We start from the raw sequence: 14,240 nt of genomic DNA on the forward strand, positions 1-14,240 counted from the left end.
GTGACACAAGTGCATCAGGGAGTAAAGTATAATGGGCAGTTTAGCCTTGTTGTTTGATGTTATGCAATATTAATAGTTAGGTTGAAGTAACTGGCTAGGCAAACAAAGGAAAGAGCAATAAATTTCCATACAGCCAGTGTTACACTTGTTTTCACACTCATGGCCATTGTAAGACAGAACAGAATATTTAGTATTACCTAGTACTGCTCATTGCTGGGAGTGGGGAATAATATTTATTATATTTTTTTTATTAATCACTGATTATTAATTAGTAATTATCAATTGCCATGCATAATTTAATGATTTTTTTTTAACGTCTAAACAATGGAAGTAATTAGTTTCAAAGTAGCAAATGTTTTGACTGCAATTTAAGATCTGTTATCATTCAGGAAAGTGCAAGTGTGGATAAAGTGAGTGCTGCCTCACGATCAGTAGATTTCTCTCTGAACTCAACTAGAGGAGGGAATTTTAGGATTCAGAAAACTGGTGCTAAACTTTAGAGTCTTGGGCTTGCATCCCAGAAGAACAAGTGAAGAGGCAGTCTCCCAGGTAGCCAGAATCTAAATGAAATAGCCCTTTGTTGAGAAAGGTTATTTAAATAATCATTTGGAAGCAAGGAGGAAGCCTGGAAGAATTGTCATATATCAGTTGCATCCTTCATCTCCCGAAGTATACAGCAGAGAGACACAGTAGATCTTCGTGAAACAAACTTAGTTTATTTGACATAGAGGGAGAATTTGGTTCTCTGATAAATTTGCTTGAGTTTGAGAGAAGTGAATGAAAGAGAAATCCTTAAAATGCTTACCAGCAGGTTCCTTAGAACTAGTGTGGTGAACCTTCCAAACTTGAAACTTTTTCTGGAGAGTGCTGTCCCACCTGTTGTTAGTATCACTGGTAGTACTCCTTCTGTTTTTACTTAGGACTTCATCATTCCATAGCTGTTTCCTGAAATCTGGCAGGAAAAGTCTTCCATCAGTACGTGATGAACTGTCAGAGAACTATTGTTTTTATAGTTTTGATGTTTTGTAGTAGTACTAGATGCTGCAGGTAGCTACAGCAGACAAATAGTTTTCCAGCTGAAAGATGAATTTAAAATGTTATACTGTGAAAATGTATCACTCAACAAGTAGGGAAATAGTCCCTATTCATTAATATAAGGACTGTAAACTTCTTTTCATATAGGTTCAGCTGGCAGAAAAAGAGAGACAAATAAAGGAGCTGACATCACATTTGGAGCTCTTTACCAGTGAGAAGGTATTGTCAGCGTTCCTGCTAAATATTGCAAGCTAGCAGTTGTGGGGCTCTTAGATTTGAGGAATTGGAATTTATTTTTAAGTAAGAATTCGTTTACTCCTCATACTTTTCCATGTTTAAATATTTTGCCAAAATGAACTGATTTTTAACTACAAAGAAATTTCTGTTAATATTTGTTTAAAAATGTAAATTATAATAGACCAACTCACCAAAACTAACTCAACTTTGGAAAATATTGTAATTTATTATTCTGTAATAGTGTTCTAGAATAATTTCTGCATATAATCTAAAATATTTACAATACCCAAACTTTACTTTGTTCCTATCTAGAATTTAATTCTATCCAGAATATAAGAATATAAAATATAAAAGATTATTTCTTTTGCCAGAGATAGGAATAATTCTGTGAAAGTTAATAATTTGAGATTGCAGCTAGTTCTGTAGTTTACAGAACATAAGAATTCCTGCAAAATTTTGTCCTATAGTTCTTTCTTATCGCAGTAGCTCCATGACTCTTCTACAGGTTTTCACTGAATTTTCAGCCTCCTTCCTGCTCTACTCCTCCATATTGGTTAGTGAAAGGGGTTTATCCGTGTTGTGGCTAGAGGCTGATGACTGTTCAATGTGCGTGTTCTTTGGGCAAACCAAATAGATAGTTATTGAGGTTGTAATGCAGCCTCTCTCTCCTTTAATGAAACATCAGTCAAAAAACTTTCAACAACTTCATTTTTTGAGATAGACTATCTCTCTGTGGTATTTTCAAGAATTACTGGCTATGGAAACTGACAGGCAGCACAATTTATAAACCTTATTTCCTTTGGAATCTTGGTATAAGAATTACATTCTTATATATCTTATAAGATAATTCTTATAAGATGAATGATACATATATATCTTGATAGCTTCCCTACCCCCTATCACTAGTTAGGATTTCTTTTCCTTTTACCTGGTGCTGTCTTATGCCTATATGCCTTTCAGCAGTGAAATCTTCAGGTTTTTGCATGATGTGTGCATACAACCAAACCCTTTTGACATCTGCAGTTCTGTTATTGACTGCTCGTAATACTCAGAGTAGCTTGGCATATGTGGCAGCAGTGACTTCTGTAATCTACAACTTTAAAAAGATCTTTATCAGAAAAGAGATAAAGATATACAAACAGTGCTCTGATATTTTTAAATACGTGATAGAAAATAAACTGCCACTTTCAAGAATTCACTGTCTAATCAGATTCATTACCATTGCTGTTACACCAGACTAATTCTGAAATACTAATGCTAATGTTCTAATGCTGAAAGTACTTCTAATATATTATATGACCATTTAGCAAAAATGTACTGAAAAGTGAAATAATGGAATATCTTTATTATATTTGGGTAGTACTGCATGATACGGTAGAAAAGTTATGATTGTCCAGATTACTTAAAACCACATCCTATGAAATAATAAAGTATGAACAGATATGTATTGAAAACATGAAATTGTACACTGATCAGTTGAAATTAAACTAACTTCAGATTAAAACAGTGTTTTGTAAAATTCCAGATTCTGAAATAGTCAATATTCAAGTTCTTAATATTTTCACCAAAAAAGTCAAAGATGTAATTTTTTTAAATACATCTCTGCCATATTTTTCTAATTCAATAGAAAGTGAAATAAAAGTTGACTTTTGATAAATCTAGTCTAGCTGGAGGGAGTAATTTTAAACAACACACATAAGGAGGAGAGCAACTGTAATAATATTGTATGAAGCTTATAAAAGCCTGGAACTGTGTCTACCAGATTTATGGATATTTACATTACAAAGAAGAATCAAAGTGCTTTGCTAGACTGGAACCATGATTTAAGAGGTTAAGCACAGTATAGTAAACAGCTTTTCAATTTATACTCCATTATCAGTGTTTGTTTATAAATGTCACCAAACATAGCATGCTAGAAATGTTCATTTGCAGTCTCTTCAAACCTATAAAATTACTTACTTTCTGTTTTATTTACATACTTGTATAGCCTTTGATTTTTTTTTTCTTTTTTTTTAATCAGTCTCTACTCTAGCTGTCCAACTTTTGGCTAAGACTGTTTTACAGCACCTTTTACAGTCACTTTGATCTACATTCTGTTTTAATCTGACGTGATGCTAAAATTAAAGTATTAAATGCCATTGCCTCTTTTTCTAAACTGCTTCCATATTGCAGAAGAAATTGATTTTTAAAAAGAAAAGTCTTAAATTCAGTAATAATTAATTGTTCCTGCTTTCTATTTAGAAAAGATAATTATTTATATTTTATCCACTCACTAAAATTTTAAGACAGACTCCTAACCATGGAACACTAACCATTTCAATCATATGTGCAATTTAGTCTATAAATACAAAGGTAGCATAGTTTCCTATCCTATGTATAGGAGAATATTTTACTTGGAGTATGTTTTGCAGAAATTGTGCTGTGCTGTATTAGAGCTTTTTCAAAAAGAAAAAATACTGGGTTTAAGGCTAAGGCTCTAAAAAATATAACTTTTTGGAAATGCTCTCCCATTTTTAGTCAGCACATTTTTTTTTCCTGGTTGAAAAGGAGTTTATGATGTTGCTATTGCAGTCCAAACCCTCCAGATCTGGAACCTGAAAATTCTTGTTAGATAACAACAAATGTAAAATTTTCTTCTTTTTCAATTTGAGTGTTTGTTTTCAGAGTAGTTACAGAACTTTTTTTGTTTTTTGACTAAATGTTTGGACTTAAGTTTACTTGTGATTATGAAAAATACACTGTGTGTTCCTTTTAATAACCAAGATATTTATTTCTCACATAGTTAAGTTAGTTGAAGCCTTGATTTAAAATTTTTGTGGAAGAAGCCACACTTCTGTGTTTAAAGTTATTAACACTACATTAACAAATACTAAACAAAAACTCAGAGTACCCAGAAGAGAATGATAACCAGAAAGAAAAATGTTTGAAAAACGTATCTATTTCCTTTCTCTCTTTTTAATTATTGAGTTTTGGCTTGATCATAATTGTAAATCATATATTCCTTCGGATGTTGATGTACATGCTGGCTTTTTTTTTCTTTTTTCCTCTTCCCCTAATCTGTTATATTAAATGCAAACTAGAGAAAGAGACTTCTCCTTTGGATTAAGTATGGCTGATGTGCTGACTGTACTTAAGTCACTTTAATTACTGACCTTTAACATATGAGCCATTAAAACTCTGAGCCTATATATGTTATAAAAATTTTTTAGTAGCTTACAATAATTATTATTTCTATAGCTTATATGCAAGATTTCAGACTTCTAAATATATGAATGTTTTGAAGAGGTCTGTTTGAATTTTTCTGAAAGAATAAATTAGCTTTCTGATACAAATACTTAATTAACAATTAAATAAGGCAGACCCTTTAAGTTGCTTGAGAAATTCACCAGTTTTATATTCTGGATGAAAACACAGGGAGCTTTAGAAGTACACTGTACACATGCCTTTGCCAAACTGCAAGAATGCATATATAAAAAGTAGTGAATGAATTTGTTGTTTCTTTATCTTTTTGTTCTTCTGGTTTACACAACAGATATGAAGAGAAGGGGGGATAAGGATGGAGATTATATATGTAAATCATTATATTCATAGAGGACAAATTATTTTTTCACATGACTTGTAATTATTTTGAAATCTATATGTGAAAAAGGCAACTCTTCATGGATTTAAAAAATCCATTTAAAGTATTACTTGAAATGAGTAGCCCAGTCTGGATTAACTGCTTGTGAAAACTAGCACTGATTGCTAATTACTAATACAAGTAGAAAGTATCAACTTTGAATAATAATTTGTTTTTGTGGAATGTCTCAGTCTGAAAAATGTGTCTGAATTTATCAAATATTGAGAGTGAGTGTGTGAGTGAGAGAGAGACTTGGTAAATCAGCCTGCTGGAGGTGATGCTGAATTTGCATCTGTATTCAGGGGCCTTTGTGACTGTTACTGGCACTCCTGCCGCACGCTGGCTAAAGCCAGAATGATAGTGCAAATCATCTTTAATTTGACTCTTTTTAAAATTCTTGTTGTCTAGGTGTTTACCCAAGTCCTTTTGATATAAAGTGTCTGCAGTGTGCTCTGCATTTGCATACAGCATTTTCCCAGCCCGTTGTTTTGATTGCCACCCTTCACTTCTGCCGCCTTTACTGCATTTATCATAAGTTACTTGTCATGCTTTCAAGGTCCTATCCTGGTCAGTCTTTACCTATCATTATCTGTCTTCTTTCCTTCACTCTTCAGATACCATCAATTGATTCCTAAGACCAAACTTTCTCACTCTTCTGTGACACTTTCAAATATGCACATTTGTGTATTTTCCATGCTGTTTGTTACACTACTGCTTAATGTGTTGATCTGTCTCATTATTTTGTTGTTACAAACTACTTTTTTTTTGAATGTAGGAACAAGAAGGTTCTAACTCCTTTAGTTCTAGTTCTTGAAGTTCTGAAGTGTTCTTACCTTCAGTCATTACAAGCTACAAACTGCTACTTGAAGTGAAAAAACGAACACTACCTTTTCTTCTTTCTCTTCACAAAAAGGAAAAAAAAAATCAATAACTGCAGTGGTGTTAGCAGCAACTAGGACAATGAAGTCTTTGGCCATATACAGGGCAGTTTTGATGCTGTGGTAATAGAATCCCTAAAAATTAAAGGTGGAACATCATTAATGGTCTGCTAGCAGCTTAGGACAAAATTGTTCTAACAAGATTTACATGTTTAAAAAGCAGACCAATTTTAAAAGGATTTAAGAATAAGGAAAAGCAATGAATCTTTCTTTCTGTAGACACAGTTTTAGGTGAATGTGGCTTAAGGTCTCTGTGTTTAAGTAATTCTCTTCCACTTTTAAACACAGCTTGATCTAACATCTCTGCAAACAGTGTTGTACAAAGCTCAGTGTGCTGAGCTCAGTGTTGTACAAAGGTCAGTACAAACCTCAGATGGTTGAGCGTACAAGCAAGATTAGATCTAAGGAAGTTCTGTTGTAGTAAGGATGGAAGACTGATTTCAGCTTCTGTGCTGTTTCCATTCTTTCTGCATGTGTTTAAAGGACATCAAGTAAAGTGTTGTAATATTCTGCAATTTTCTACAGAAAGTGACAACCTCAAGCTCAACTTAGCTGATGTTAAGTTGCCCTTCATGCAAGTCAACATTCTATTGCTAGATATCAGAAAGAAGCCTGTGCAATGCACTTAATAGCTCTCAAAATACCTGCCTTTCATGTACATGCTTGACATAATTCCCTGTGAATCTGTGAGTTCTTCATTTACTAAAATGGTGCGTTCTTAAAGAGTACAGTACTTAAAGAGGAATTTAATTGCACATTTATTTTTAATCACTCGTGCATATTATCGTAGTTATTTTTACTTTCATCCATTCTTTACCTATTTAAGTGACTTTTTTTTAAAAAAAGAGTGTAGACACTTCTCGAACAATGTGGTGATTTTGTTTATATAATTGAATTAATTGATGACAAAACATCAGATCCAGTTTTCTTAAAATATTTTCTTTGTATTTTTCTTTTCATTGTTATGAAACCAGTTGGTATTGATTTTTGGTATGTATGGTAAAATTGGCACAAGCTCAAGATGGAGAGAATCTGAAGATTAGCAGATGTATTTTTTTATAAAAGAAACAAATCTAAATCCTTATTTAGTAAAAATTTAAGCCTTTTGGTGGGACTCCATGGATTAACTACATCTTAAGTTTTGCGTTATGTAGGAACCTGGCAGGGCAGCAGGAACTCAAAAGGGAAGAATGATGGAAGGGCATATTTCACAACCAACATTACATTTTCGCAACCCATATTCAGAGGAAAGTGGACCAATTCCTGCAGTGCCAAGTAGACTACCAGTATTGCAATATGGAAACCCTTACGCAATTCAGGAAAGAAGAGGTCAGTAAATATTTTTTTTTCCTTCAATATAATTTGTATCCCACTGTTTCCAAAAAAAAAAAAAAAAAAAAAAAAAAAGGATAAATACCAATAATCTATATACTAATGTACAGTGCATGTACAAGAAGTGGTGAGAATTGCAAATGTAAACCAAGTTTTAGAAATATGCTTTGAAAAGGATCTTTTCTGTTGGTTTATCTTGGCTAAACTGAAAATATGAGAAGTCTTGTTTTTAAGGCAGTGCACCTGTAATCTCAAAATACCAGCTTTGCTGAACAAAAACTGCTCTCACATATTTTACTTACTTTTCTTTAGATGGAGCAGATGGTGCTTTTAATCCTGATGAGATCCAAAGACCACCTACTAGAACTTCCTTTTGGGAGATAGAAGATGATGTAGTCTGTAGTCAGCCTTCACGCAATCTTAGCCGGCCAGATGGTTTAGAAGATCCTGACGATAGCAATGTAAGTTACTGTGTTTTGTTTGCAGTGGTATTTTTTTTAATATGTTTACTGAGTAATAAAGAGCTGACATTGATTTCTAAAAAGCCTGTTTTGTTTTAATTAAATGTGGAATTCATCATCATCTTCCTTGAAAAGTACTTTAAATGAAATTCCTTACTGTGAAGGAGAAAAGTCTGTACAGCAATTGATAATAATATACTTGCTCACCTGGTCTGTTGAATTACTGCCAGTTCTTCTTGCTTTTGGACCATAGCTTCTTAATTTTTAAAAAACACTAACACAGAAAAATCCAATTAATCTCAAATAACTTTGCTTTTTCATTCCTGTGTATTATAGAGTGAAGGCTCAAAATGTAAGCTGTGTTTTACTAACTTCCTAATTTGCTTAAAGGCACTGAATTCTAATGGAACAAATAAAAATTTGATGGATTCTGGTACCAGTGTTCTAGTTAAATGCAGAATGAAAATTTCTGTAGTAATTCTGTAGTATTTCGACACATTAATCTTTTACCTTGTCTTTTGCAAATCTGCGTTTATTAATTTTCATTTTGAATTTTTTTTGCTGTTAGACATGTCTTTGGAAGAGCTAATTGACTTAAAGCGGGTTAAACTGAAGGTGACCGATTTTCACTAATTTCCTTTTTAGAGCTTCATTTTAAGTGGGAACTGGTTAACTTTTTAATAAATACAACTTGCATATTCTAGTGTGAAAAGAAAAATGATATTAATAATTTGACTTCTGTACTAAACTGTACCGTATGTCCTCATTTGATCAGGAACAGACTTGCTACTGTTTCATTCTAGGTATTCTTGCTTCTTTAAAAATATTAAAAAGAGAAATACTTTTCTGCAAAGTATTGTGCTCTTTGCAAGTACTGTGGTATCATGACCTGTTTCTCATTTAGTCTAGTTTGCCACATTTAATTGCTATTAACCTTTGCGGAAACTGATCAGTGTTCAGACAGGCATGATTTTAGCCCTGGTGCTCAGCACCTGTAATGGAGAAAAATGTATTTCTTCCTCCTGCCTTTTGCCCCCGATGTCCATTAGTGAGAATAATTAGAGAAACTGTCAGAACTTTTGCAGCCTATTTAAGATCTAGGATATGAGCTTAGTGCTGTTGTCCACCTTTACTTCACATTTTGCATATTTAATCTGATCATTCTTGACGTAGATATTATATATGACAAGCTCTTCTCTTCTTTAGTCATCTGCTTCAGTTTAATTAGCAGGGTGTTCTCTCTGATCTGTGTGCTTTGCCCTCTTGCAAACCTGAGAAAAACAGTGCTACAGTCTTGTGCTCGTTTGCTGACACAACTTAGATTATTTTGTAATGATATAGGAAGAATATAGTAGGCTCAAAGTCCAACTTCAGAAATGATTCCTTTAAATCAAATAATTTTAATCTTTATTTTTTGACTTTCAAATGAGAATCAATTGCCTCTTCTTCCCCAAAATAGACTGTATGTGTAGAATGTACAAATATTACACAACTGAGTAATTGCAATAATCTTTCTAGAGGGACTTAATAGTATGCTAAAGAGATATATATTAATGCAATATCTGAAGAAGTAAATGACTAAGAAAAATTTCCATGTAGATAGGTTCTCCTTCATTATAACTACCTATAATTTCCACAAAATAAACAGCAAAAATGTAATGATGGATATGAAGAATTGCCATTTCATAGAAGCAGTAAGGTTGGAAGGGACCTCTGGAGATCATCTAATCCAACCTCCCTGCTCAGCAGAGTCACCTAGAGCATGTTAGACAGGGTTGCTTCCAGGCGGGCCTTGAAGATCTCCAGAGAAGGAGACTCCACAACCTCTCTGGTCAACCTGTTCCAGTGCTCTGTCACTCTCACAGGGAAGAAATTCCCCCTCACATTCAGGCGGAACTGCCTGTGCTTCAGTTTCTGCCCATTGCCTCTTGTCCTGTTGCATGGGACACCTGAAAAGAGTTTGTCCCTGTCCCCTTGACACCCTCCCTTCAGGTACTTGTACACATGGACAAGATCCCCCCTCAGTCTTCTCTTCCGCAGGCTGAAGAGGCCCAGCTCTCGCAGCCATTCCTCAGAGGGCAGGTGCTCCAGTCCTCTGATCGTCTTCGTAGCGCTACGCTGGACTTTCTCCAGGAGCTCCGTGTCTCTTGTAATTGTAGTTCTACACATTTTTAAATGAGTAAAGTATAGACCCTTTTGTTCCCTCCAGAGGAAGAAAATAGGTAATCTTGCTGCTTTGTTTGAAAGATTACCATTGTATGGACTTCTGTTGTCTTCCACTTAACCTGATACAAGATGAAGCCTTAAGAACTTAAGGGAATTGTAGAACTTAAGGGAATTTCACCATTAGATGCTGAAAGTGCTTACTTTGGGAGTGTTTCAGACATGATGATGAACTTATCTACATTATTTATCTATGATGGCAGATACTTAGGATCCAGGGCCAATAATACAGTACATATAAGCATTAAATAGAGGTTGTATACACATAAAAGTAAGCGGACTTTCCAAACACAATCAAAATAGGCTTTTTCAGTCTTTAAGACAAGAGGAGGTAAATGAGACGTGAGTATGTGTGTGCAAGAGAAGCTTTACCAGTTGCTTCTGTAGCACAAAGTATGGAAATGGGACTGCTTAGATATCCATACATCCTAAGGAATAGCTCAGCAAACTGAGAAGTCTAGCAAGTTGAACTTTTGTCTTCTGTAGTTGCTGTTTACATTCCTGTGCAACTGAGTAACTTTGTAGATGTCAGTCTAGAAGATGGAGGAGAAATTCTGAACGCTTCTTCCAGCAGTGATTCTTTGACAAAGGATTAGACAGAATATCATAACCTTTACAATGAAAGAAGCTCAAGATGATATAGTGACAGAGATACAGTTTGTAGGTTTGAAATGATTCTATTTCCAACTATGATGCATCTCCCTCAGAGTTAGGGAAAGAATCTCTAATTTGCCTTTGAGCATTTGTCCGTGTGCTCATTTCTACTATATGTGCTAGTGGTCCACAAGTTTTAAAGCCTTTGCCTTCACTGATTCATTCCAGCACTTGACTAATTTATACAGCTTTACTTATGCTCGGAGTTGATTGTCATCTGCACTCGATATTTGTTCGGAATGGAATTCTTTTCTATTTTATCAAGATTGAATTTTACCTTCTTGCCACTATTTTCATTTCTGGAGACTGCTGTTGTTTTTTTCTGGCAATTTCAGCCATATCTGACATGTTATGAAGATCCTAAAGATACTAACTTCCTATAGGTTTTTGAGAATTAACTTGGGAGAAGAGACACCTAAATAAATCCTTGAGGTAAGGAAAAAGCTGTTGTAATGTTTCCTTATCTGCTCTAGCAAGCAGCAGACAGCTGGCCAGTCAGCTGCAAACTGGTCATCAATTCAGCTCCACAGGAATATAACATGAGATGATGTGGAGGTAGAAGTGTTAGGGAATCCCAAATCAGGAAGTCAGGACTGTAGTCACCACCCCAACCACCTTGGTTCTTGAACCTTAATTGTCCTCTTCTGCGTAATATTTTGGACCTTTCTGAATTAGTGCAACCCTCAGTTCAGTAAGGAACTTCCTATTTTTTGAAAAGTCTTCATAAGTTCCTTTCCCCCCCCGCCCCGCCTCCACAAACTGCTTCTGTATTTGTGCAGTTTAATCCATACCAGTGTTACAGCAGATTTGAGATGCCAGCTTCCTTTTTGCCTAGAGGAATTTTTTATTCCTGCGTAATGATCTATTTATGTGTTTTTGTCTCAGGTAATGAAAAAGATCTACCTATGGTATCTCATCTCCAGTATATGAAATTTTGTGTCATTAGCATTAGAAATTTATTGCTAAGATGGTTTAAATCTATTTTCTTCCTCAGCAGAAAAGTTCTGTCTCCCTTCCCAGTGGAGACAGACTGTCAGCTTGTTGAGCTAATGTGACTGCTGTCATGTACATTAGCAGTACATTTCTTAAAATCTCTGTGAGACAGCTTTGGTTGATAGGATACCTTCCTGTGACAGGGAGGAATTCTGACAGTCTTTCAAATTATATTAATAGATAAGAGAGAACCCAAGATGATGATATCCTTTTGGCTGAGGATGGGGAAGAAGGGTGCTAGTTCAGTTTCTGTTCACTTGCCATGTCTTTCTCATTCCACTGTCAGAAGTCCTGTAGACTTGCTCAGCACACTTCTGGTGTAATGAGGTAGGATGTTTTTTGCATAGCCTTATAGCACTGGATGATGGTAAGGGCATGCATCTTTCCTGTTCATGGAAAGCAAGACATCACTAGACACCCTTAACTAGCTAAAAGTGGACTATCATTCTCAAGTTGCACATGATCATTTTTTTCCTGAGGATACATCTGTACCTGGAACTAATGCTTAAAGATTTGATCTTAAGTTCAGGTCACATTAGGAACAACTTTTTGAGCAGAAGGATCACCTCAATCATGATCTTCAAAATTTTGTAAGTTACGTGTAGGAAAGACAGTAACTTTGTAGAGGACGTACAGATGGTGACAGCAGCCATACACTCCACTGAACTGATTTCCCACGTTCCTAAGGAGAATGCTGTTTGCTCATATTCCCAAGTTTGCTCATATTTCCAAGTAGTAAGCTTTTATTTCTACTTCTGTCTATATACAGAGTTTTTTTTTTCTTTTATTACTGGTGATTATCTTGGCTAACAGAGAATGAGATCAGGTAATGGTTACATTCCTGTTACACTGAAAATTGCACTGCCTTTTCTATCTTTGCTTATTCTGAGTTCATAATAATTGTGAGCCAGATAGGATATAGTCATGTGCAAATGCATCTTAATTTCTGCTTAATGTTGCTTTTTATATTCTTACATTTTCTCCTAAAACATTAGTCTTTGGTGGTGGGCACTCCCATGTATTTGGTTGCCATGAAAAAACATCAATTTTGCATGGAAAACTCTTAAGTCTTTCCAAAACTCTTCATAGTTTTGGCTTATGGAAACCTCAGGCCATTTAAACAGTGATTTTTGAGAAGGATAAGGTGGTCTGTCTTAATCGTGCCATTACAGCACATTCACCAAGGTGATTTCATGTGGAGTAGTAGACTTGCTACAAGGTCCTGCTCTCGTTTACCAAGCACTAGCTTTCCATTTACTCATGCTCCCATGATTGACCAAAATGCAATAGTTCAGAACAAATCATTGCTAGAACCAGGTATGTACAGGAAAGATCCAGAAACAAACAAACAAACAAACAAAATCCTCCACCTTATTTTTAATAATAAAATATGAGTTTAAGAAATGTAGAATTGATTAGGGTTGGCAGTAAGCCCAGAATGACTTCTCAAAGATTCTTAAAAGACTACTGTTAGCTGCAGGCAATGTGGGGAGAAAAAGGAACTTTTGGCCACTGAAAACCAGATCAGGATATTTTTGAGGTGAATGCAAAATCGTCTTTCTCTTAGCCAAAAAAACCACTGCACTTCATCAGCCTGATCTTATTTTTGCTGTCAATTACCATCTTTATTTTATAGGATAGGCATAAAAGGAGAAAGTGATACCCAGATATCCAGGTGCCCCCTTGGCGGCCAGACTGCTTGTGGGGAGAAATAGACACTTGAAAGAGTTTGTTTAATTTCACACACAGCAGAGCTGACTCACTGAAAGAAAATGTATGTAGTTTTCTTTCCAGTTTGTCTGCACTATACACTGATAGTGTGGCTGTTCACTGATTATTCTAATCTTAAGATGAACATTGCTTTGCAAGTAATTGTTGCATGCTGATGATCTGTACTTCTGATTTCTGTTTGGAAATCTTGGAACTAATTATACAAGCTTTTAATTGAAATAATTGAAGGACTACTTATTCTTTGATTCAAAATTGGTTAGTTTTGGTAAAATTGTGTGAGTTATGCTTGTTGATGATCATTAATGTCTTGTTTTCCCTTGATCGTCTTTTAATGGCAAACTCCTTTTTAACATTCTTTATTGTACGTAGTATTTTAAAAAGACAAATCATTTGTTTGAAATAACTATAACCCGTGGAACTTGTGACAGTTAAGAGATAAAGTAGTAGTATCACTGTAGTCCAGTGATAATAGCCGAGTTGTGAAGTTTTGGGTAGAGAGGTTAATGTGTGACACTCGCTTGTAATTCATTGTCCTGGGCGCGCACATTTGTGAATCAGAAGGCCTGATGTTTGGCAAGCTACATGAACACAGTGCCAGCCTGTCTGTAAATGATATCAGACTCTTTAGGTAAGCACCTGAGGCCCTGTATTTAAGTGTGCTGCATCACTGCAAGACATTGTGGTGGTTTTGGACTAAACGTGCGCAACCATGCACGTAATCCTGGTCATCTGTCTGGGCTGCGAGGAAGTTGTCTGTGGGCCTACGCAAAGGGCAGCCAAAATAGCCTCTTTCTCAAAATCTGTCATATGGGCTTTTCTCCAAATACCTTAGATTAATTGACCGTAGAGGCTTGAAAAATAAGGTGATGTCCATGCATAGTTACAGCCATGAAGGCCTGACCTCCCAGCAATTACTGTCAACCTTTTTCTGTAAAATAACTTAAACCAGTCTTCTCATTTATACTTTGAGTCTTCAGGGGATGATGGTTTGTTTTACTGTGGGAGAGTGAACGATCT

General features: G+C 35.3%; 1 protein-coding gene across 3 annotated transcripts in view; it reads left to right on the forward strand.

The window, feature by feature from the left end:
- TAX1BP1 (Tax1 binding protein 1) overlaps positions 1–14,240 on the forward strand; it is a 68,524-nt gene that overhangs the window by 48,815 nt on the left and 5,469 nt on the right. For all 3 annotated transcript variants that reach the window (XM_062569256.1, XM_062569258.1, XM_062569257.1), the window contains 3 exons: positions 1,183–1,254; positions 6,984–7,158; positions 7,474–7,622. In XM_062569256.1, the coding sequence (XP_062425240.1) occupies positions 1,183–1,254; positions 6,984–7,158; positions 7,474–7,622 (396 nt within the window). The remainder of the gene's footprint in view (positions 1–1,182; positions 1,255–6,983; positions 7,159–7,473; positions 7,623–14,240) is intronic.

The sequence above is a fragment of the Rhea pennata genome, chromosome 2, assembly GCF_028389875.1.
Source record: "Rhea pennata isolate bPtePen1 chromosome 2, bPtePen1.pri, whole genome shotgun sequence".
In the NCBI taxonomy this organism is placed as follows: Eukaryota; Metazoa; Chordata; class Aves; order Rheiformes; family Rheidae; genus Rhea; species Rhea pennata.